The following is a 26083-nucleotide window of genomic DNA, read 5'->3' as shown; positions in this document are numbered from 1 at the left end:
GAAGAACCCAGTAAGAAATCAAAACGAGTGCTCTTATTTGTTCGCTGATTTAAGGGATTATGCCATTACTCGTTTTAACATTTCAAATATGAGCCTGGATTTCTCTCACGCGGGCCAAATATTTGAAGTCATTTCTGTTGTTATTTCCTTGCAGAAAGTGATGTTCAGTGAGAGAGCTGCAAGTGAAATCCGTTGTGTCTGTGGGTTCATATTGCACTGCAAGGTCATGGTTCTGCTTTATTTTCCCCTCATTATCATAAGGCATCCATCTCTTTCTTCCATTAGTGACGCTTCACCATGTCGCCAACCCGACCTCTATTTACATGACTAAATTAGATTCCTTCTCCCTTTTCGCGCATTTTTGTTTCAGAAAACCTGCCTCAAAAGGAAAAGATAAACGTTGTGTTGAAAAACACTTCTAATGTAACCCAAGAATGTGTGGACTGCTTTCTTTTTTTGACAGATAAAAATGTAATAATGTTAATGCTCCTCACTGGTTGCAGTTACTTGATCACATTTTACATGTATTTCATACATTAAGCGCCCTAAAAAAAATTTTTTATTTTTTTTTAAAAAAGACATGTTAAAATAAGTATATCATTTAAAAGAAAAACTTTTAACATTGAACGGAAATATTTCTCTTCTTAATATCCTTTAATTTCTCACCTGTCATCAGCATTATAATTGTTTTTACATTATTTGGTGTCATAACGGAAAGCAGTTGCAGCAACAAAAAAAAAAACAAACAAAAAAAATATGTAGGCTACTTAGGAATAAGAATATGTCACGATGATGAATGTTTTTATCACGTGAGGGGGGTCTATATGCGGTCACCTGCTCTCCATCGCCAGGGGGTCCCGCACTGTTGATATATTGAGTGCTACCCCCACCTCACTCCTCCCAGCCTCCCCATTGTATTGGGACTTTTGAAAATGCATAATGTGTAGACATGGCAAAGGGGCCGGAAAACAGTTGATGACCTCTGTCGTAACATATGTGGCACTCTTGCCCCTGTGCATGCTCTAATTGTGCGGGGATGACGGGCAATAATGAAACGTCATTCGCTACTATATCAACAAAAGAAGCGTATTGCATCTCGTTTGATGGAGACTATATTCTAAAAGGATACCCTTTGTGTTTCTATTTTACATTTCGACCTGATACATCACTCCTGATTTGTTTTAGTGATGATTTTATACCAAAAAAAAAAAAAAAATCTGTAATAAACACACTGAGTCATATTTCTAGTCTGACTATATCCTTAAAAACAAATCTAGAATTTAGAGCCACAGCGGTAAGCGAAATAGCTCGAAAGGAATCTACAGAAAAATTCACTTTTTTTTTTTTTTTTGCGTATTCCGCCTCCATCATCCGAGATGTAGGTCAACTCGCATCTCTGTTGCCTACAGCAATTTCCAGCTTGAATCATTTGATGCAGCTCTGTGATTATAGGAGTAGAAGTGATGCTCATTATTTAAATTACTTGATGGTGCTTTGGGATTTTTTTTTTTTTTTTTTTTTTTTTTTTTTTTTTTACTTTGAAAAGAAATATTAGATAGTACAAATAGAAATGTGGTCCGTGACATGACGTCTTTATTGACACTTTTTTTTGGCAGAACAAAAACACAAACAAAGGCGTGATACTAAAAACTCAGAAGCAAAAAAAAAAAGAAGAATTTCATTGAGTAAAAGCCATATTTTCAGAGTATGGATGATAATGTAAAAGGGTTCGTTGAAAATTGAATAAATCAGCATGCATGAGAATGATTCAGGAGGTTGTAACATTTTATGATGGGCCTGATGGCAGAACTGAATAAAACCCAACGATTCTCCAGCAACACATTATGCCCTCATAGCATTTTCACCCTGTTTTTCATCTTCCTCTCAGACGGGGCAAGTGTACGCTCATGCGTAAACACACAGACCTTTGAAGTGGCCCTCTGTCACCACATGGCAAATCCCCCTAGTGTGATCCCTCTGTCAATTTGGCCACAGGACCGACACTGGTAGGCTGCCTACGGCTCTGTCTGTTCTTACATTATGGAAACCAGTATATTAGTAGACTCAGCAGACTTGGAGGCCAGTGATTACGGTGTCTTTATCTCTGCTACGTCTTAATCACACATCCTCTCTGGACTGCGTTGACTGATCTGTGCACCCGTCTTGGGTCACCGTCCTGTAACTTTGCCTAATGCTCGTTCTCCTGCTTCCCCTGTTAATCTCATAGGATTGTGGGGAACGTCCATCTGTGCAGTCGTCAGCGCCACTCTCCTGTCCTGGAGCGGCTTTATCCTGGTCTGTCAGGTGAGCGAAGACTGTGGCTTCTCTCTTGGCATTCACCGCGTGCCTTAATTGTATTGAAATTAAATCAAGGTCCACTGTGAACACAAAGAGCTCAAACCCGAAACTTCCAAAACGTTTGCGGCTACTTTTCATATTCTGGTCAGATCGGGTCACTTACCATGCTTTTAATACTTTCCCTCCTTTCTGTTCTTGTTCTCAAGCCATTTTGCACATTTTGCTGTAAACACTATCACTTTCTCAGTCTTAAAGGAGCATCGTATTTGTGTCCATCGTGTGTTCAGTCCATCGGTTGACTTTCTCATTCCCCTCTCCTCACCTGTGATCTCTCATCCCTGTGGGCTCAGAGGCGGCTATGCGGTCCTTTCACACGTCAAAGTACATCGCATGCTAATCCCACACTAACGTGCATCCTCCCTTTTGCAATGAAAACGCGTTTTCTACACAGACAATACAGAAAAGAAAGAAAGAAAAAAAAAAAAAAAGAAAGACATACGATACAAACCGATGACATTGTGGTTCCTCTGTTTGAACAGTCCACAGTGTGTAAATTCATGCTCAGGTTTGTCAAGGAGCACGAAAGGGTTACCAGCAACAAAATGTGACAAAAATAAATTTACATCTGGTGAACATCAAAGCAGGATTCACACCATTACGACTGTATACACGTACTAGGACACATCATTAAAAAAGCACCACGGAGAGAGGAGAGCGCAGAGAAACGGAGTGAGATAGAGCGAGCGAGCAAGGCTACCTTTGTTGCACCATAAAGACAGCAGCAGCCCAGCTACCTGATTGCTACCATTCCTGCAGACCATCTTCCCCCCTCAGAGCAAAACAAAGGATGACGGCTAGATATTTATGAGAACACACTGCGATGCATCGCTATGCCTGATCCTCACCACAGCACTGCCTCCACTGTTCCTGGTTAGGAGCTCGGTACGCTTTAACCAGACCAAGCGGTTCTTCATTACAGTTGGTAAAGCTGTGTCGTTATCTCCCCCTTCCCCTCCTCCCCTCCCTCCCTCCCACTCTCCATCTCTTCTGTACTGTGTTTTCTCTCTCTCTCTCTCTCTCTCTCTCTCACTCACTCTCTCTCTCTCTCTCTCTCTCTGTGTGTGTGCACTCTGCGCATGTAACTATAGCCATGTACAGACTGGAAAACAGGATCTAAATAACAACAATCTCCAGCCTGTGATTAATAATATGCAAATAAATGAATTTAGCATGCTAATGTTTGGCACAAAGCAAAAGCACAAGGACACATTTTTGCTTCTTTGCCATTACGAAAGAGTCTCACGAAAAACTGCTGGTGTTACACCTGAAATCCCTCTTTTTTTTTTCTTTTTTTTTTTTTTTAAACTTGACCACTGTGCTTAATTCCTTTCTATTTGACCCTGTAGAATATTACTGTAGCACAAACAGAACACGTTTTTTTTTTTTTTTTTTTTTTTCTCAGATCAAATATATCCTTCCTCTCTAAAGATGAGGCAAAAAAAAAAATAGCAGAGAAGCTGCGGAGTATTTCCTCCTTCAGGTCCTCGGTCCTGGTTTTGTTATTGTTGTTGCTGTAGTTGTAGCTGTGACTGCGCAGCTCCATCCTGTGAAGGTCCTTGTGGGTTTGGAAGAGCAGGGGTGCAGGCACACGGGGTGGGGGGTGGGGGTGGTGGTGGGATGGCGGACAAGGGGGCTGAAGGGACGGGAGGCAGGCAGGTGTCACGCATGCAGTCGGGGGAGAGAGGAGAGGGTAGCAGGAAAAAAAAAAAAAAAAAAAAAAAATCAGCTAAATTCTACCCAGGCACCACCATCAGAAAAAAAAAATCCATTTGGATCTGCTCAAGACAAAACCAAAAAGGAAGACAAAAAAAAAAAAAAAAGCCCAAAATGTAAAATATACATATATAAGCCAGGTAGGTATATATGTATAAGGATCCAAGGGAGAAAGAGGAGAAGGAGAGAGATAAGGGATGGACGGACGAGGAGGAACAGGCAACTGGCTCACACACAGACACACTGCGCCGAGGCGAAGGCACGGGCTTCAATTTATGCTTTCTGGTCGACACCACCCCCCACCTCACACACACACACACACACACATGCACACAAACACACATGCAGACACACACACACACACACACACACACACACACACACACACACATGCACACAAACACACATGCACACACACACACACACACACGCACACACACATACATATAGAGCGTCCCGCCCCTATCTGCCCCTGTCCCTGTCCTGTCCCGTACTGGATGCGTGGCCCAGCTGATCAGTGCAGAGGGATTAGCCAACAGGGCCAGCTGGCAGGGATTACACAGGCAAAGTGGGGGGAGGTGTGTGTGTGTGTGTGGGGGGGGAAATAGGAAGGAGGGGGTGAAGGGTGAGGAGGGTAGGCCTAATACTCGGTGGTGGGGGGGAGGGGATGGGAGGCCTTGTCTTGTCCTGCACACACACACACACACACACACACACACACACACACACACACACACACACACACACACACACACACATACATGTAGATGTGCACGGAGACACAAATTTGCCCAGATATACAGCACACACACATTTAATGCAGATGCACACACACACACACACACACACACACACACAGAACGCACCAGTGCCCGGACACAATATGAAATGCTTACAAATATGACTTTGCGATGAGTGCGTGAGCTGCAGCGCCGTAGACTGCAGGGGGTAGCCGGCCAGCAACCTCTCTCCTGGCGAGCCACGACGACCGACCGCACGGTGTTGATAAATGTATGTAAATGTGGCCGAGGCAGCAGGGGATGGATGGAGGAGGGGGGCCGGGGGAGGGAGGGAGGGCGGCAGGGAGGGAAGGAGGGAACCCCACGGGAGAGCGAGGCTAGGCTGACAATGCAAGGCTTTGACCCTTGACCCTCCTTCGCTCCATCATCCGCGGCCATCAGCTGATCCCGGGAAATGGACAGCCACACTAACACTCCTCCCCCCACTCCCCCCCATTCTCCTCTTCTCTTTCTCCCCACTCAAACTCTCACTCACGTGCACACGCACACGCGCACACACACACACACACACACACACACACTCGTCCACTAACAGCTCTGAATCTACCAGGGACCACCTCACCTCTCTCTTTTTTTTTTTTTTTTGCATGTATTACCAATCCTTTTCCATCTCTCGCTTCCTCCAGCACTCCATTGCTCTTTCCCCGTCTCATGCCTCACTTCACCACTTAGCTCATCCCGATATCCCCGCTCCTAACCTTTCTCATTATTTTGAAATGTGTCGACATCTTCAACTGTCACATCTATGCAGAGAGATCCGTCCTGTTTGAGTATATATATTTTTTTATGTGTTCATGTTTTGACTTATCCCATTGTATTCTACTTTTTTTTTTCTTTTTTCTTATAATGGCTGTCACTCTGAGTTTCACCATTTTTTTCTCGAACTGTTTAGACCTATGCCACACTGTTGTCATATTTGATCTCCAGTGCTACATGTCGCAGCTAAAGAAATTGTAGATATATTTTTTTCAAATAAAACAAATTTCTATCTATATAGTAATACATTTAAAAACACCGCTACAATTTTTTTTTAACGATAATGAACACTCAAAAAGACACAATGTAGAAATACTGGCTGTTGAGCTGATTACAAATCACAGTTGCTGCAATGCTTTCTATGTTCAGTGCACGTTGATTGGGATTTACTTATGTTTCGTCGCAATCAGAAGTAATAATATAGTTTCAAGTGATCCTGGAAGTGAGAATCGTACGGTTTGGGTCACTGGGATATTTGTCAGGAATTTCCAAAACCGTGCAGGCTAAAACGGCTGAATGTCTCCACGGTAGCAATTTGACACACATTTACTTTCCACCCTTTGATCTCCATTTTTACCAAAAGCGTAAAATATCTGTTTTAAATATCACACGGAATTACATACTCTGATGGAATAAAATGTCCTAGAATTTGATAGATCATTTTTTATGGAAAATACGATCTGTCTCTAGTGTGTGACACTGAATCTGCACGAATTGCCAGATATATAGGAATAATTCACAAGACACGTTCAATTCGAATTAGCTGCGTCAAGCGTTATTTTGCGAAACGCTAAATGTTAAAAGTTTTTTGCAGACTGTCGACATCAGTTGAGGTTACAGTAAAACAGACACTCACAAGACCCCAAACACACACAAATGCATGCATAAACATGCAGGCGCAACACGGATGTACACACACACACACACACACACACACACACACACACACACACACACACACACACACACACACACACACACACACACACACACACACACACACACACAGAGAGGCAGAGATAGAGGGTTTCCTGTAAAATCAAAGAGACGTTTTGTGGGGTCTTGCAGGCAGAAAACAATGTCAGTGTTTTATATTTAACGTATAGAAGCAAACATGGTTGATGTGTGACAAATATGACATTAGTTTACATCTGTTTCCATGAAATGCACAATGCTGTTGCAGTGTAGCTCCGGGGTGGAACGATACGAGACAGCTTGGCCTTCCATTTGTGAGGGCTGGAGAGATGGATTATTTTTTTTTTTTTACAATTGAATCTGAAGTGGAGGTGGCTTAAATTGAGGCATGAACAAAAAAATTATTATATTTTCCTTTGTTTTGTTTTTTTGGAATACAATTTTCTAATTTGTGTCAAATATTTTTTATGTCTATTTCTTGGTGAAAGTTTGAACTTTATTTTTGTGGGCATAAATTAAATGCCACACATTTCATGCGTACTGTACTGGGTCTATGTTTTTATCAGGCATGTTTACCCCGGCGAATGTTGGCATGACAATACAAAGGAGATTTGTAACTGCATTTTGATGTCCTACCACCCCGTCCTCCATTTTAAAAGCTTGTACGTGTGAGGATGAGAGCGGGCAAACAGGCATGCAACCCTAACCAGCAGACAGCGAGGAAGATCACAGAGAGCCAAGCATCCAATTTTTATCATACAGAGAAATACAAGGAGAAAGAAGCAAGCAAGAGATTATACAAAGAGACAAGCCGGGAGAGACAGACAGGCAGGAAGACAGAGAGAGACAGGCTGGGACAAATAGGCAGTGCTCTTCCCTAGTTTGGTAATCTGATGGAGAGATTAGCAAGCAGGCAGCATTTGGGTCGGATTATCGAGTCATTAGAAAAGACTGGTGCTCCAGAGCCTCTCTCATGTGTTAATGTGGCTTTACAGGTCCTCAGTGCAGTCTGCGCAGATTGTCTAGTTTGTGTTGAGAGTACATACAGTAGATAGTTTGTCAATATGCAAATAGGCCACATAAACCCCACGGATTGATTTGTTGCATGAAGTGTTATTTTATGTACCACATGAAATACATTCGTGTTTATGACTTCTGTTCTAATTATTCAAAATATTTTGATTATGTTAGTCGTTTTAAAAATTCACCTTGGAGAATTTTTTTAACTTTGTTTTTCGCACGTCTATTTCGGTTTTGGAGGTTGCACATTGCATCAGAATTACGGCTTCATGTTTACATCAGGAGAATTGCACTTTTTTTGGTTTAAAAAAAAAAAAATTCATCAAAAAATGTGCAATTCATCATTGGAATTTATTTTTATGTAACAACAGCACGACATCATATTTTCATTGAAAACGTTTTTTTTTTTTTTTTTTTTTTTACAAACATATATGATCATCCCAGTTTTCTACAAAGACATAATTCTGGCCTGGAGGTCTGTGAACCGAAGTCTATGAGCGAATGCATCCTCACTGTCCTTAAGTGCATTTCTAGATAAGCTGAAGCGTTTAGCACCGCAGGTCAGCGGGGAGCACAGAGGTATATGGCCTTCGAGCACTTGCAAATCATACAGACATGATGTTCAGTGATGACGGGATTTAAACGGGATCAGGAAGAAGCCAGAGAGCTTACGAGTGTGTGGGTGTCCATGCAGGGAAATACACGTATTTACAGTAGGTTATGTGGATTTTGGGTATTTGCTCTGTAAATATCAGTGGCGATACACGCAGCTCAGCAGTGCGTGTGTGCGTTTTGTTGTGTCAGGGGTGGGGTGGGGGGATAGCCGGCCTGTTCATTGACAGCTGATCAATGTTGCTGACACTCTCTGTGTCAGTTGTGCTGATTTGGTCCGGTGACTGCAATATCAGTTTCAATTTAACTAAAGTAGGCAATGGAGCCCGTGACGAGGGTGTTTTGTTTTGTTTTGTTGCGTGTGCACGCGGTTTGTAATATTTAAATATACATTATCATGTCAGCAGGAAGCCTTTTTTTCTTAATGGTCAAACAGTTCTTCAATGAGCTTGTAACTTTACCTCCAGGTCGACCGAATGCACGTTCAGTCACTCTCACGCAAACTCTCAATATCTAATCTGTGTTCCCAAAAACCTTCCCTTTCGCTGCTGCCTCTGCATACTCCATGCCCCAGTTCCCCACCCCCATCCCTTTTTGTCAAATAAATAGCTATGTGACCTACTTCCCATTTTGCACCATTTTTCTCATGTTCAGATATTATTGTTTGAACATGAGTGATTTGCTTTGGGGCATACCGTATCAAAGAAAACACAGTGTACAGTATATAATATGGGGTGCACTGTACTGTAAAGGCTAATGAATGAAATGTGTGTGTGTGTGTGTTTTTTTTTTTTTAAATATGGTCACATTAACATCAGCAGTGGCAGGTTTTTTTTTTCGGATTGCAACTTAGTGTTGTTGCAGCGTGGCAGCTTCTTTTAATACACATTATGATCTTTTTTTTTAGAAAAGCTTTTGTTTTTAAAATTGCCCTTGTATGATTTGTAATTAAAATACATGGTTCACGTATTTTCTGATTAACGCACACAATAATACTCATAGCCGTCATAATAACAGGATGTCTTTGTGATGGTCATAGACTGGGGAAATAAGGTAAATCAATTTTGCAGCCTAGTTAAGCAGAAAGCACAGTGGTAATTTTCAGTAATAAGCATAGCTAATTCATTGGACCACATTGCATTTAGAACCCAGAAAGGTCTGCACTAGTTGGCACCCAGTATTATGTTTGGACTCGAGGTGAATTTTTAAAAGCTTGTCATGATGAAAGGGATCTTATGGCAAAGAAATCCAAAATGTCACATGTTGGCCGATTATATTACACAGTTTCATGACCTAGGAGTCCTTCAGTAACTTACTTTGTATGACACCACTTTTATTTCTCTATGATTTCAGTCAGCAAACAACTTTTTCCTGTTTTGCATATTTCATTTCAGCTAATATGATTAGTCATAATTTGTATGTATTCATGAACAACGCTTCGTCTGATCCCCGTCACAAATTGCATGAGGATTATCACGTTTATCAATATTTCTTGTATTTCTAGTTCAGCCCTTTATAAGTACATGCTTAACATTTGCATAGGTGTCTGTGTGCGTGCGTTTTTGTGACTTTACATACATATTTATATAATGTGTGTGTGCCACTGTGTGTCTCAGTGTATCAGATCAAGGCTCCCTCCTGCCTTTTCCTAGCCATGGAGAGATGGCACGGGAGACCACACTGACCCTGATTTATTGGGATCAGAATCCACATGACAGCAATTAATTTACATCCATTAACTACATCGCTCGCTCTCTCCTCCTTGCTCTCTGCATGTGGACATTTTGCAGTTTGAACATTCTTCGTTGTTCCCCTCACTCTCAGACTTTTCCCTTTCTCAGCATGTTCTCTACCCTTTAATCATTCACTCTCACTCCGCCAGTCACTCCTGCATCGCCCTGCTCGTGCACCGGGATTCCATATTCCTAACCCATTTAGAGGACCTTTAGCATCCCGTCCTACCTCATGTATTAAAGACTGCTACATGAATAATAATATCATCAAGTTCGTATTACGTGTGTGTTTGTGTTCGAGGGAGGTGTGTGTGTGTGTGTGTGTGTGTGTCTCCGTCTCCCTTGGAGGATTGAGGAACCTCCGGTATGCTGGGAATCATGTGAATAATCCCTATAAATAATCATTACATTACACGTGTGCCTTCGTTTTAATAAATGAGCCGACATTGTGTGATCAGATGGAAATTAAACAGTGCTCAACAAATTGGCTGATTATGATTACACAAGGAATGTGACATTAACATTATAAACTCAGCATCTTTTGATCACTTCGGTATCCTCCATGCTGTTTTATCATTAAAGTGTCCAACTCATGCAGGTTCTCGTGCTCAAGGGGTCTTTCTCTCTTCCCCTTATATGAAGACTCTTTATGACTGGCCTACATCTCCTTACCTCTCACTCTCCTTTTCTACCAGTATCTGTCTGCCAAATGCTTTTTCTTGGCCTTTCAACTAAGACAGGAGTCTTTGCTGGAGGGGGAATTTGCCATTTATTTCCAGAGACAAAAAAAAAAAAAAAATAGAAAGGGGCTTTAGTGTTTTGTATCTTTCCCCCCTTTTTTTGTCTTCATTCTCTCTTTTTGTCTTCGTTCTCTACGCGTCTTTGCTCTCTGCACCATTGTGGCGTCTCTTCATCCAACTCGGGCCTCCGTGCCTTCACTCTATCCTCGGGGTGAGAGGACCAGAGGAGCACGGCTAGCTAAATGTACTGGGGGTTGGGTGACTGGGAAAGGTAGAGGATGAATTCTTCAGACTCTCGTCTCATTTCATTGTACATATGAATTGAACGAGCATTCTCACGCAATCATATAAACATGCTAACATGCACGCAGCAACTCTTTATACAAAATGCACACTTGAATAGCCATATATTACCGCATGCTCATACGATACAAGCAAGAATTTCCTTTCAGCGTAGTGCGTGTGCAAAAGTTGACAGTTCTTGCCTAATTCCAAATTTATTCTGAAGGGAGAGACAATGAAAAAAAATCCTTTGCTTGCATCTCTTAACCAGTATAGCTCGGGGACAGGTTCTACCAGTATCTGTTTAAGGATTGGCTGAGAATGTAGTGCGGGAGGGAAAAGTTGCAGTTGGCAGCAGGCAGAAAGACACTGCAAAGGGAGCGGGGGTTCACAATAAAGGATTTTAAACCAAAGCCTCTTTGGTAAAGAGGAGGGAGGGAGGAAGGGAGGAAAGAATGGGGCTGTGGGGGTGGTGGATATATGCAGGATGACACAAGGTCCAGATTAACCCTAATCTCAGGCCTGGTGGTTTAGGTGAGGCTGAGGGACTGAGGGAAGCTATCCCGTGCCAGGTGGTCATGAGGAGGTTAAAACTGGGAGAGGGTGGGGGGCATGGGGAGCATGAGGATGGGACAGGGTGTTGCTAGGGAAGACAGGAGGAGAGCGAGAGAGGAAGAGAAGCAAGTGCAATGAGGTATTTTGATATCTCTGCTTCCAGTGTGCTTTATTCGGATAGAAGTAAAACCAACAATCCAAAATGACTGACCAAAAACAGAAACAGAGGAGATGTTATGGATTGAAGTTGGGTGAGGTGGAGGGGTATGGGGGGGTGTTAACACAGCTAACAGAACAGCAGGGACTGTGACGGTGGCTGCAGGGCGATTGGGTGGTTGGTGCATGGTGACAGTGGCACATGCCCTGGTGCATAGGATTAGAGGGACACTCAGTAATCTGCTGTTTAGGCTGTATGTAGGGCAAGAGTAGCTTAGCCGAGCCACTCTTAGCATGGGTGGAGCGCCAAGGCGAGAGGGAGAGGAAGTGGACTGGTGTTACATAGCTGCACTCTGCTCGCTTCAAATCCCCCCTCCTTGGTTTCTCTGCGTTTATCTTTCCGCTCCCTCTGCCAGTATCTCTCTCAGTATCAAAAGTTCTAACAGCCATGAATTCATAAAAATGCAATAATTAATGTGCAAAAGAGAAAAATGATTAAAAAAAAAAAAAGGACGAGAAGAAAAAAGTCAGGGAAATTTAGAAAATCACTTTAAAATTGAGATGAGGTGGAAATATTTCAATTATGTCAATATTTCTGTCAAAGAATTTGTGTAAAAGGAAACGTATCTAATTCAACAAATACATACAATGAATATAACTTAAACAATGATGTGCCTAAAAAAAACAACCAAAAAAACAACTTGAAGCTGAAGTAAATGGTCCAAAAGATGCATGTAGGACACCTTAGTTACAATTGAAAAATACATACACTTGGAGTACAATTAAGACCATGCGATTTCCCCAGCTATAGAACTGTATACGCAACCGAAAAGAAGGCCTCAACAGAGGCATGACGTTTTGTCACAAACACCCAACACAGATCCAGTTTTCCAAAGAGTGCAGGGTGGTTTATGAGAAGAACCAAATAATAATAACTGCAGCTGAAAAAGTAGTTATAGCTGAAAATATTAACGATCCCTGTAATGCCATATAAAGTATTAAGTTGTAAGAGCTCTCCAGATTTACAACGTAAGCACAGCTTACACTACAAATGTTTTACAATGAACCAAAAATCACTGAACAAATTCAATCTAATTATTTGAACCACTGAAACGATATGCTACATGCCTCCAAAGAGAGACCGCAAATTGGCAGGCTATCTCCTCAGAAGCACAGGCGCATCCCGACCGAGTATACAGTGTACAGACTCCAGGACTGTCAGACGAGAAGAATACACAAGCAACGAGTGCATATACAGTGGGTAATCACTGTTCAACGGGAAAGGTTGAGACAGAGATGCACTTCCTCGTTCACTCTGAAAAGTTCTCACAGTTGAACTCAAAGCTGACAGAACACACTTCACAGAAATTCAGGTTCGTCTGTCACAACAAGAATATATATAGTATTTATTATTCATCAACAACAATACTTCTTTACTTCTACCGGGTTTTTTGGGGGGGGTTTTTTTGCTCTCCTTTGAACACATATTGTTCCTAGATTTGAAACTATTCTTTTGATTAATCGATTACTCAATAACTTGATCTGCCAGTGAGAGTTTAAGCAAAAAGGCCAAAAAATGTTGTTCAAGCTTTTAAAACTTGAATGTGTTTCTAACTGTCTTTGTCTTGTAATGCTGGTAATATGAATATCTTTTGCTTTTGGATTTCTGGTCAGACAAAACAAGACATTTAGGGGAACTAAGTTGGACATTATCTCTATTTTCTGACATCTTTTTGACAAAACACATGAATGTTGACAGTGATCTGCAAATAAGTCAGTAATTAAAATAATAGTAGTTGCAGGTGTTATGGGTAATATTCTCTAGACTTTGCCAGGTCATTTATAATTAGGTTTATGGTTACTGACTTTGTTCTTCATGTCAGTAAAGTTCACTAAAATGAGGGAGAAGAGGGGAGAGAGAGGATGTTACATTACAAGGCCACCTGATTTAACATAATGCGGCCTCTGCAGATTGTGTATTTACTTTCCTGTTGGAATCAACTGAAATATACAACAAACATCTTGGAGAAGTACCACCATGCAATCTCCCCGTCAGTCTTTCATGTCATTCAAACAAGCCCCCATCTCTTCTCTCCATTTTCCAATGAGCCAAGTGATTTATGTCAAGTGAAGTCAAGCATGGGCCAGCATATGAATCAAAATTTGTCAAGTTCGCTTTTTCCCACTCTGGTCTATGAATTGATACGGCTTACTTTTGAATATGAATCCCCAGAGAGCGCCACGTTGCTTTTAACTGACTGTAGCTTCAGCAGAGCAATCAAACCCTTTGTTTTTTCACACCATCCCACAATCCCACCTGCTTCGGCGAGACGATGGAGGGCCCTTTGAAAACAACGAGGCGGCATGATTTATTATTCTAATTAGGCGAAGTGAGACTTTAGCAAAGCCACAATTACACTAAATCGCCAAAACAGTTTTCTGGTTGGCTGGCTCCTGTTCTGTTCAGATGTTAATCAGAGGCAGCTATTGAGTTGAGGTGCAAACTGCTTGTGAGTCACACTATTGCTTGGTGATATCTTCCATAAACACGCAAACAATCAAACAAACAAATGCGGGGGTCCTGTATTGAATTACAAATAAGGATTTTGCCTTATTGAATAAAATTGCATTACTGCCATCAAAACTGCCATCGTCTGGCTCTGCAACCATTTCCCAGGCAAAAGGTAGGGCTTGACATGCAGTGACACCCAGTTAAAGTCTACTGCGGTGTTTAATTCCAGGTCATTTCATAATCTCTTTGATACTCACTCACATCTGCACATCTCTTCGCTCTCACTCGCTGACAATCAAACAGCTGCAGGCTGGCATGTCGCTAAATCCTCCGCTACAACACACAAACCACACACCAACATATGCAATCACCCACCACATTCACGCACATGCACTACAAGTGCCCATTAGAGAGCATGCACACACCGGTGCACACAGTCTCACGCGCACATGCCCATACGTGCACACAAGCACCCAGGCGCAAACGAGTCCAAGCGCATCCATACACACTCCTCTACAAACTACTGCACAAAAATCTTGCTTTTTCTCACCCCAGATATTCCTCTAAATTACAAGTAAAGCAGTCCACCACCACAGCATACAGCCGGGAATCAGGAAAACAGTTTTATTGAGCGTTGGTTAGAGAAACGTATGCATGTACGTGGAGAAAATGAACACACAACATGAGCTTTCTATATGTACAGTATGTAGTTCCCGTCCATCCATGTGGTTCTGTTCACCTCCCCTTCCCTCTTCTGTATCCCCGCGCCCCCTCCCCAAGACACCCCAATCATCCTGCATCAACAGGCATGTGAACCCGGTGTTCGGTTAATCTTTTTCTATCGCTCGCTCTCTCACCCTCTGCCTGCTCTATTTTCATCTGTGTGCTTCCACTCTCCTAGCTTTCGGGTAATTACCTGGCATTTGCATTGCAAAGTCCCCTGTGCCGCCCTCAGCTCCTCCGCAGGTGATTGAGCTTCATTTCCCCAGCAGATAAGAGAGAGGAAGGAAAGGAGGATTGCAGCAGGGTGTGATGTTATTCTGGCTTGCAGGATATAGGAACAATGCCCTAAATTCTTTGTTACTCTCATCGTCTGGCTCAGAGCACACACAAGAATGTTTTAAGTTCCCACACGTAGATAATCATCGACATTGCTATCACATCGCTCAGTCTGACTGTAGTAGAAGTAGAAGTAAAAATCAGAACGCAGTAAAATCTGCTTCCTGACTGGTGCAGGCCTGCGACTCTTGAGTGGCTTTTTTAGGTCGATAGTCTAAATAGTTTTGTGGGATTTGCCTTTATTTGATCAATTAAGGTGCATTTCAGCATGCCAACCGTGGCTGTTACAGCCACTTTGTGTTTTCCGCTATAGGCCACAGTGATTCTTAGTGACTCTTGTTTAGGGTAAACTAGTGATTTACTTCATGCATTAAACAGTTTAGTCTGTAAAACATCAGAAAATAGTGAAATACATCTCTTACAGTTTCCCAAGAGTCCACAGTCGTGTCCCAAAATGCCTTGTTTGGATCAACCAGCAGTCTCAATGCAAAATAAATTCAGTTTACAAAAACAGGCAGAATTCTTACTCCAAAAATAACTTAAATAATTAATAAAAAAATTTTAATGTTGTGACTGATTTTCTATCACTTGTTTGAACACTGCTCATTTCTCTGTCTCTCTTTTGTCCATATTACATGTAGCCTATATCAGCTTCTGATCCAAGACATCAACATTCAGCGATGCAGTTCTCGGATGATTAATATGACTTGCTTGGAAATTTTAGATTAGGAACTTGAATCTTTCTGCAAATCTTAACGTCATGAACGGCACCTCCTGACATGATGAATGTCCCTTAATGCTGTTTTACCTCGCGCCTCAGGTGTTGCTACATATACGCACAGGATACTTTTTTTTCTTTTTTTTTGTCAGCATAAAAGAGAAAGAGGCATTCAGTAGCGTGGAGCAAATATATCAAATGATGTCAGAATATGCACCTACGATTTGGTCAGTATTGTTGTGTTCACAGGAGCGTTACCATTGTTTTATTTACAGACGCTCTTTAATATATAAAACATGATGCAGAGCCGTTTCGTAGGCTATTAACAGTGGAGTCTTCAAGCTGTTACTCCTTCCCATTAACCCCGACCAACACATTCCTTGGTGCAAAATGAACCACAAAGGGAAACCTAACCATACTACACAGCCATAATCCAACCTGGTCCTACCAGAAGCACCTCCCACAGAATGAGGGCTGATAATTGGCGAGTGCTCATTTGCATGCTGAACGCCGCGGATATTTATTTAAATTTAATTTCGTTCCCGCACACGGTGCTCTGCAGGCTTTTGTGCCAAAGTCATATTAACCCCTTGACTAGTTAATATGCAGTGCACGACGTTGCCCACGCACGATGAATATTCATATCGATGGCCGTCTCTCTCTCTCTCTCTCTCTCTCTCTCTCTCTCTCTCTCTCTCTCTCTCCACCCCTTCCGCCCCATCCGTGCGTCGCCTCGTGCGCCGCCGCGGAAGACGTAAGAGGACGTAAGAGCGCGCGAGCATGGAGGCATCCCGGAAGACGCTGCCGTCCTCCTCTCAGTTGTTTCCCCAAACACAAACACGCACCTTGGGGCTCCTTCTAGTTTACGCGTCGCTCGCTGTGGCTGATACGATGACAGATAAGACTCAGCTGCCGAGCAAAGACCGCGCTCTGAGAGGAAGGGAGGAGAAAATGGTCGTGGCAGGTAAATAACAGGCGGGGTGGTGGGAGGGGGGGCAAAGTTTGTAAAGCGGTGGGAGTTTGCGCAGCAGGACACCTGGTGAACTGTTCCGCGCTGGTGCCCAAGTAATGACAGCAAGCAGGCACATTATTCAGAAATATAATAAGTGCAGTGGAATTTAATAATGCAAAGTTGTTATTGAGTTATGAAACAATTCCAGAGCAGACATATATTTTGGACTGAAGTGACACGGGGATTAAAATGACAGCTGCAGCAAACGTAAAAGACTTCCTTCCAAACATCTGTCAGCTCTTAAGCTTATCAGATTTTGTATGGCATCACGGGCTGAAGCCATGTTCTGCTCCATCAGCAAAAATGTCTACCGGTTTGATTTAAAGTGAGTTCTCCCGGGCAGAAATGTACTCCGCGACCACGAGTGATTCAGTTCTGCAGAAAACGGGCAGCAAACCGACACAGCTTTGTTTTCTTTTTACGCTTTGTTCGCCCTCGACGTCACCTCGACACGAGTGTCTGAAGTTTAGTTTGGACAGATTCACCTGAACATTTCAATTGACGACTGCATTGTCCGTGTGCGCCTGATCTACCGTACTTGTCACTTTCCACCGTTTGAGGTTCGCGTACCGGGATCAGGTCGTATTTGTCATAAAAATGCAACCGCTGCCGTTTTTCAAAGGTTGCCGAGTGCGACACGTTCAGTGAAGAGGCCGTCACCGACAGCTGGGACCGAAATGGGTGCGGCGGCGTCGTGCTTCGTTTCTGTTGCGTCAAGAGGCAATTGAGAACTTTTAGAACAGTTGACTTTCTCCGTCACAGTTTTGATGAGACGGAAATACAAAATGGACATTTTTGCTAGGGTTTTTAAAATCTTGCTTGGTGATAAGGATATGTAAACTTTTTGTATTTCAAAACTCTCCCGAGCATCTCGTATCCATAGAGCCCGGGGTTGAACATTTTGGCCTTGCGGTTTTGCAGCCGTTACTGATGGGATGTTTTTTTTTCACAGCCAATAGCTTGGCTTTAAAGGGTTAACCTTTCAAACAAAGCGTGCCCGGGTACCGTCTACTGTGATACTGTTTAACTTGTTGAGTGTATTTTTGTGGTTCAGTGTCTGGACAGTCATGACATCTTTGAGGCCACCACAAAATCTTGCAGTAAAAGCCTTTTAGTATATATGTTGAGAATGTTTTATAAATTGTTATTGATTAAATTAAATCAGGATAAAACAAATCTGTTTGGATCAAACGCAACTCTCGGCACTCAGAAAATATGTTCACACATTTTTATTTTTTCCCCCGTTTTGCCTGTTTCGGTACGTGAAGTGAACACATTTTACCCCTTTTTTGTAACTGTTTGGGATTTTATTCTTACGATATATCACCCGGTCAAACGTCATCAAACTCATCTCAGCTTGTCCTCTCCTTTCATTCAGCTTTTTTTTTTACCACAGAGGTAGCAGTTTACCACAGAGGAGAAACGTGGTGCGATCTGAACCCGGTCCCTCTCATCACTTACTCAGAGTAGCATCCACAAAGTGCATTGTGGGAGCTGGGTGTAGGAGGAATTGGTGCCGCAGCGTCCAGGGTCCCATCTGGGCATTATGCGCATGAAGGCTCCGCCCCGTCGTAAGTTCCTTCTCCGTCTGTCGAAGCAGCTCGGAGACACCGCATGGCAGAAATCTGTTCCTCCCCTTTCACCGTGGGGGGGCAGTTTAGACGGGGACGGGGTTGTTCGAGTGTGTGCATGTATGTGTTTGAAAAACCGGTTTCTGTGTTTGTTGGTGTGGGCTAGTTAGCGTGAGTGATTTAAGGATGGCAAGAACTGTCTCCACACATGTCCTGTGCAGTCCCAGTCTTGTGTGTGCGCGCGCGCGCTCTCTACAATGAAGATCACAAATTTTTAAAAGTTGCTTCAAGCCCCGCAGCCTCTTTAAAGAAGCTCCTTGTGCAGACGTCCTGTTGTCCTGCGCTGCCTCCCTCGCTCCAGTCTGTATAATGTACTCTGTGACCTTGGCGAGAATGATCCAGTGGCAGATTGCTACATGGTAGGGGCACAGTGGCTATTATTTTGAGTCGGTGCAGGATAGACTGCCAATATTTCTTCTAAACAGGATGGGGGAGGTCAGCTGACCAAAATCAATCTCTGTTACATGTTTCATCATAACTCTTGAAAGCAGGTTCACAGCGAAGATATATTTCTGGCATTATTTCTCTGTTATTTTCTCGGCTTTCTCCAGATGCCCTTGGTTTGTTTTTTTGGCATTGGAGAGAGCTTAGAGGGGAAGGAAAAAGTATGTATGCGAGTGAGAACGCATGCAAATTAGGTATACAAACATGACATAATTAAATGAGAGATTTGATCATGGGCAGCGCTGTGCCTCACTGATTACGACTGGTACCTCAGCGCGGGAATGTAACCTGAAGCCAATGAAGTTTGCTTGTTCTCGCTGTGTTTTCTTGTGAGGTTTCCCTCTGGTGATCTTGTTTCTATCCCACAGTCAGGTAGATGAATTGGGGACCCTGAATAGCGCACCGTGCATCTTGCCCAGTGCACTCGGGGTCAGACTCTAGCCCGCTGTGACACACGCTCCATACAAAATGGATGGATTTGCTCTCGTATATCTGCAGAGGGAGAGGGAGCCGGTAAATTTCCCTTCTGCTCTTCAGTTAAAAACAAGATGCCTTTATTCATTTTTGCTCACCAGTCGGATGCTGCTCCGTTCTTTTCCCATCAAGTCGGCTTTTGAGATGGACTTTATGAGCAGGCCCCAACAGGATGTGCCTCCATCTTGCTGGAAGGAGATAATGGAGCTGGTGCTATAGTAGATAGTCTTCGCCATAGCAACTGTTTCCGTTGCTAGGATACAGTACGTATGGAATGCATGACTGCCTCGAAAGTTGTGCTCTTCAGAGTCTGGACAGTTTTCCCACCCGAGACAGCGGCAGCTTTAAACATGCACAATACCAAGTTGGGTTGATTATTTAGAGGCCACAGGCAGCATCATTGTCTTCACTTACCTCGTACTGTTCTTAGAAATGGACCACCTCCCACCATTCTTGCCTTTTTCCTCCCCCTCCCCTCCTCTGCCCCACTCTTTCTCGCCCCTGCCCATCCTCCCATACAGCAGAGGGTAGTTGGCACCAGTATAAAGCATCAGCCGCCTCCGACGACTCGTGCCTGACTCCCTGCCAACCTGTGTGAAGCTAGAAAGAGGAAGAGGGAGGGAAGGGGAAGAGGAAGAGAGAGGGAAAAGAGAGAGAGAGAGAATGGATTTTTTTTTTTTTTGGAAGGAAATAAACAGAGCAGCCTGGAAATCGACCTTCCATCACCAGTTTTGGCATCCAGGGAAAGTACCTCTCCCGTGTCTCTGTGTGAGGAGGCAACCGCGCTTGGACGTCAGTTGTTACGGGTGAGAAACACGGGACCACGGGTAGAAATGAAGGGTAACAAAGACTAAATACCCGCCGAAACAAGTCAAACTGGACGCTATTATCCGCTAAGCAACAGATTGTTGTGCCCTTGACTGGTGGTAACCTTGATTCAAGCAGAGTGGTAGGGCGTCGGGTCCGATGTTTTGGTACCGATCCAGCCGCCTACAAGCGCCATGCAAAAAGCAACAAAAGGTGACCAAAGTATTCCGCTTCATTCCCGCTGTACTGTATAGCGTGCACTGCGCTTTTCAGATATCCTTGAAAACAAAGACGCACAAAAGAAATTACGCCCATATCTCATCCAAGTTGGGAAAAAAAAATCCTTTTCATGAGTCCTTCCCCCATATTCAGCCTGTTTTCTTCTTTTGTAGACTCAGTCAGTCACCCTCCCTGCTTGTTTTTTTTTTGCCGTCCTCTATTCTTTCTTTTGCTGGCGTAGTGAGGCAGCATAGTGAGTGTATTCAGCCACTTCTTTCTCTGTGCCTGTGTGTGTTAGATGGGGTAATTCTGGCAGAATGGGGTGTGGGCGCTGGTCTGGCAGGGGTGGGGGGGGAGATGCTGGACTAGGCACAGTGAAAGGAGCCAGCCTGGCACCGTCTGGACCTCTGCCAGATGCTCAATGGGAGAAATAGCCCACTGCAGAGGTTGGTGCGCGAGCGATTGTCAGGCTGATTGTGTGCACGCAGGCAGCCGTGCGCGTGTTCGCGAGAGGAGAGTGAAGGATGATGGGAAAAGGGGGTGTGAGGAAGAGAGCGCAAAGCGAAGATGGAGAGCAGGTGAGAGAGAGAGGGGAGGGCGGGGCGCTTTGGCTCGGAGTTGGCTTCTCTGGACAGTGCTGTGTCGGCATGTTCTTGGCCATCTTCGCTTTTACCTCCTCTCTTTTTTTGTTTGTTTATTTGTTTGCTTGCTTGTTTGTTTGTTTTCCCTGCGTTCTCTCTTGGATGAAGTGCTTGGTCTTTTTATATGGCGCCCAAAGGCATGGTGGTCTGAAAGCCAAAAGAATCCTTCAGTGCCTCTCTGCTACCGTCATCTGTTGCTTCTCAGTGGCTATTTACTCCTTTTATTGTTTTGGCAGGCTGCTCTCCCCTCCTCCCACTTCTCCTCCTCCTCTATCGCACACTTGTCTCCCTCTCACTCTCTCTCTGTCATTTGGCAACTTCAGTACTTTTTATGGACGTGGCCAGAAATGGAGGACAAGAGGGTGAGTGCGAGCAGAGGATCGAGACAATACGAATTCAAAGAAAAAGGATGAAGATTTCCACCTCCGGTCACCCCCAGAAACCGAGAACATTTAGCCGGCACGGTCACTGACACAGATACACTTTGATTGCAGCTGACTGTGCCCGTGAACACGACCCCACAGTGCCAAACAACCTGCTGCTAAAAGACAGAACTGTCGCACAACAGGAGGGCAGGAAGAGACTGCCTGAGGGCAGCCAGGCCTCTGTGACATTTTGTGTTTCCGCAATCTGTTACTGCACAGAGAAACCAAACAGTTTTGTTAAATATCAAAAAGTGCCCATACACACCAAGATGTGCATTATCAGCTCAAGTGCTGTGGTGCTTGTTTTGCTGCCTGTTTTCTTCAAAACATTTCATCTTTGTGGTCCCAGCATGTGCAGCACTGTTTCTTTTCAGTGCTGCCGCACTGTCGGGCTTCATAATAATCTCTTTACATCTGAAATAAACTGCAGGTAGCTGTTGGTGTTTGGCCTTTTGTTATAGTTAGAGATCAACCCAGGCCTATCTAGGAAATGAACTATTATGTCCGTATCAGATTAGTAATTGTTTGTATTCAGGTCAATGTCACACATAACATCTCTGAGCAGCCAGAGAGTAATCACACAGTGAACTGAGAGCAAGCATCCATTATTGGTATCTGCCTAAGCTCTTAGTGTACCCTGTGGCCTGTTTATCTGTAGACTAATATTAGTGGTTGCAGTACAAACCAGCCTTGCTTAGCGGAGATTTACACGCTAAGTCACCTCAGTCTTCTTAAACCCTAATCCTCCTCACACATCTGTGGGCTACACACACACACACACACACACACACACACACACACACACACACACACACACACACACACACACACACACACACACACACACACACACTTCCTTTTTAGCCCTCTAATTCCACGCAGCACATTTGGCAGCAGAGTGCCACCTCTCAGCCCTCCAGTTTGCTTTACTTATTGGGTATTTTTACTTCCGAGGCTCTAATCTGTGGGTGAGGTTACACAGGTGGATGCCCCTGAACTGTTGTCATCAGTTTGCTTTGTGGGCACCCAGCGGTGCCACGCTGAACACCAAATATACTCACATCCAACATACAGCGGGGCAAGACAGAGATCAGAAAATAACTGCTTCCTTGTGTGTCATTATGGATATTGAGGAGAGGACAGCAGGGTTAGAATGGCGGTCAAAGCTGTGTAATCCCTTAACTGTCTTCCTGCACAGAAGCCTCTGACGCTGATCCGCTGGCCTGGGTCAGCCTTTAACGAAGTGAGGACCTACAAGGCCGACTTAAAGCTGCTAATGGACCTCTTTACTTGCATGCTGTGATTTGTACTGTTGCAAAACCACAGTATGATCTGATACAATACTTTGCACACTGTTTCCCTTCACAGACAAGCATGCAGTCAATGGGAATCCCACAGTGGAGCCTTTTCCAGAAGGCATGGAGACCATCATGTTTGGTGAGACTGCACAATCACACTTTAAAAAAAATCAGAAATAACCCAATATGGAAGGCTCTGTCACCAGTTTGTGGTTGGTAACACATTTTGGTGAAATATGAAACACAGAGGCACTAATTATTGTTTGTGTGCTGTGCGTATGTCCAGGAATGGGCTGCTTCTGGGGAGCCGAGAGGCTTTTCTGGCGCCTTTCAGGAGTCTTCTCCACACAAGTGGGCTACGCCGGCGGCTTTACACCCAACCCCACCTACCACGAGGTCTGCTCAGGTACTGCACTTTGCACATTTTAGTGTATTTATACCTCACGCACTTTGATTTATATTAACCAATCATGCTACCTTCCTGTGATGAAGTGAAGTTGCCTGGCAGGACATTTCGTCGTGAGATCAGTCGAGGGCCAGGAGACCAAAAAAAAAGAAGCAAGGCATAAAAGAAAAAGATAGAGTTGGAAAGGTTGTTTTAAGTACAGCTCTCATGCTCTTGCTCCTTCCCTTCATCTGCAGTCAACTACTCAGAATGCACTGCTCCAGATGGGCTGCACCCCCCACCCCCACCCCCCCCCATGACCTACTTGTAAGGATTGGGCTCTGTACTGTGCTGTACTGCGGTGTTTTTTTTGTTTTTTTTCTTCGCCAACAGAGGTTACTCTGTATGAAGCGCCGTAAATGGGCTTTTTTCCCTGAAAATATGATTTGGCGAACATGATGCTGGAGACACAAGCGTGAATTCTGTGTGTTTGCCATGTAAGACGTTGAAATTGTTTGACGACCTGTCTGGGTCTCTGAATTTGTCTCTTTTCATTTTCCTCATTGCGACAATCAAATAGATTTATGTAGGGGGTTGATGTATAATTCAAATGAAGATGTCGAGGCTATGTCTTACTGTGTGTCCCTCTCTTGTGATTGAGGAGTCATGAGTTGTTAGTTTGGGGCTTTCTCCATTTCTCGGGGTACATCATTGCAGGCAGGCATGGAGTCTAGGTGCAGACACAGCATGAGGGACATGGAGAGGAGGGGAACCATGCTCTGGGCTCGGCTGGCAGATTTTCTGAGCAGAGCTCTTCACAGGATTTCTCTTTCAATCTGTCTGCCTCCCAGTCCGTCTCTCTGTCAGCTCCCCAGCAACAAGATGGCCAGCTATGGAGGAAGATGGAGATGGAGACAGATGACAGAAAAAGAGAGAGTGAGTGCAAGTGAGGGAACGCCAGGTAAAATAAACTTTACAGGGGGAAAGGAAATTTGAGAAAAAAGTGTGAAAAAGAATGGTTACCTGTCCATCGGCTGAGAGGGTGCAGGCGTCGCTCCAGTGGCCATGACGGAGCAGAACACTGCGACGGCATGAGACCGAGGAGCTGTCAGCACAGTCAGGGCAGGATGGACGGACGGACGGACGGACGGACGGACGGACGGACGGACAGGAAGAAGTGGTTGACGGAACTGTCAGAAGACCGGGGAAGGATAGAGGGACAGGCAGATAGGCGGATGGTCTGACAGTCTGATAGGAGAGGTGTCGGTGCAGTCAAATTTGTTATGGGAGGACAGATGAATACAGACAGCTGAGAGTGAAGAGAAGATGATATAATTACCAGTTAGCATATTAAATCTTATCTTATTCGCAATAAAAGTCCATATTGCAAGACAGAATCGATGCTTTTCTGCTTTACGGTGCAGCATTAAAATATATTCACTCCTCAAACCATAACAACAAAATAGGGTGCTGATCTTGTCAGTCTTAAAAAAAAAAAACTTTATGATTGTTCCAAAAATATCTCCAGCCAGTTTTCTGCTCTGCCAAAGTTTAGGCAGCTGACTATTGGTAAAATTAAGCAAAATATTGAGGTCAAGGGTGCACGAAGCGCAGTTTCCTTTGATAAAGTGCTATCATCTATCTGACTAGCCATTGTGATGTTTGCTCCACACTACTTCTGCGTTTTCTGCTTGGGCTGAAATTATGTAGACATCTATAACGGGGGTTTCAAGTAATAATCACCACCGTAATACAAAATGGTTTTTATCATAAATGATTCAGCCGTGCAATACTTTAATTATAAAATTTTACAGTAACTAGTTTTACAGTCATTTACTCAATTAATGTGAGCAATGGTGGGAAGGTGAGTTGTGTTTCATTGCAGAATATTGGACTTTTCCACAAGGCCATTGTGTTTACGTTGTGTCACTCAAAATGACTTCACTATTATGTACGTTACTGAAATGGAAAAATAAATTGTGCCTTTTATTTATTTAAAAATGTTGTTTTGCTTCATGTTGTTTTCACTCTGATCGATCACTCGCTACACGTCATGTGGCCCTCGTGCGATATTTCTGTGGCTCTAATGTGAAATCTTTGAAGATGCATGCTTCAGCAGTTGTGTATCTCCAAAGCTAACACATGTAGCCACTGCAGGTACATCCCCTTAACACAAAAGTATAAACTTTAGAGATGACAATAATTACATCTATGACTGTTGCTTGTTGGCTAAGTGTCACTAAAGGGAATTTTAAGCTTTTGAACAGGTGTCCGATGCTGTGTCACTTATTACTGTTTTCAACACCAAGGAGCAATTAAACCAAAAAAGAGCATGTTGGTTTGTGAGGTCATAATTACCCAGAAGGCCATTCATCCTGCTGAAGGGTGCTTCAGCCGAAAATCGAGTCTGTTGCAGCTTTAGTGGTGACAGTCTTCATCACCCATCAGCCCTTAGCCACCTCCGTATGGGTCAGGCCTGGAGAGTCATGGCACATAGTCACCCTTTTTTTTTTTTTTTTTTTTTCAACAGGTCTTGACAGCTACTTTAGCTGCAATTGAATTTTCTGCTTTCCACTATTCTTATTGACTTTCCTGCACAGTGACTGCCAGGTGACAGCTCCACTTACTGCTGCGTCTGAGCGAAACAAAATGCATGCAGTCCAATAAATAAAGAGTTTCTTTACATACATGATACAATTTTATATATGCTATTGTTTATTTATTGTCTTTTTTTTTTGGGCGAATGGATCCAGCAAAAACAGACTATTTGTTGTGAAATATCGATGACAGACTGTTTATATCCTCTGAGGTGACGTCT

At 43.6% G+C, this 26083-nt stretch overlaps 1 protein-coding gene across 8 annotated transcripts in view; it reads left to right on the top strand.

Moving 5' to 3' along the window:
• The first annotated feature begins 2286 nt into the window (after positions 1 to 2286).
• msrab (methionine sulfoxide reductase Ab) overlaps positions 2287 to 26083 on the top strand; it is a 47110-nt gene continuing 23313 nt past the window's right edge. Inside the window, exons 1-4 of one of the 8 annotated variants that reach the window (XM_069707084.1) lie at positions 16814 to 16893; positions 18338 to 18512; positions 22951 to 23019; positions 23167 to 23286. In XM_069707084.1, coding sequence (XP_069563185.1) covers positions 18488 to 18512; positions 22951 to 23019; positions 23167 to 23286 — 214 coding nt within the window. In that variant the 5' untranslated portion in view covers positions 16814 to 16893; positions 18338 to 18487. Of the gene's footprint in view, positions 2305 to 16678; positions 16894 to 18337; positions 18513 to 20211; positions 20297 to 20419; positions 20511 to 20887; positions 21095 to 22415; positions 22826 to 22950; positions 23020 to 23166; positions 23287 to 26083 lie in introns of those variants that run through there. The other 7 variants (XM_069707088.1, XM_069707083.1, XM_069707080.1 and 4 more) reach the window with 7 other exon arrangements.

The sequence above is a fragment of the Brachyistius frenatus genome, unplaced genomic scaffold (genome assembly GCF_029030835.1).
Source record: "Brachyistius frenatus isolate BFR_SWC_R1_liver_20210118 unplaced genomic scaffold, ASM2903083v1 Contig_67, whole genome shotgun sequence".
Taxonomy (NCBI): domain Eukaryota; kingdom Metazoa; phylum Chordata; class Actinopteri; family Embiotocidae; genus Brachyistius; species Brachyistius frenatus.
Note: the sequence above shows the minus strand (reverse complement) of the source record. Positions and strands in the feature narration are given on the sequence as shown.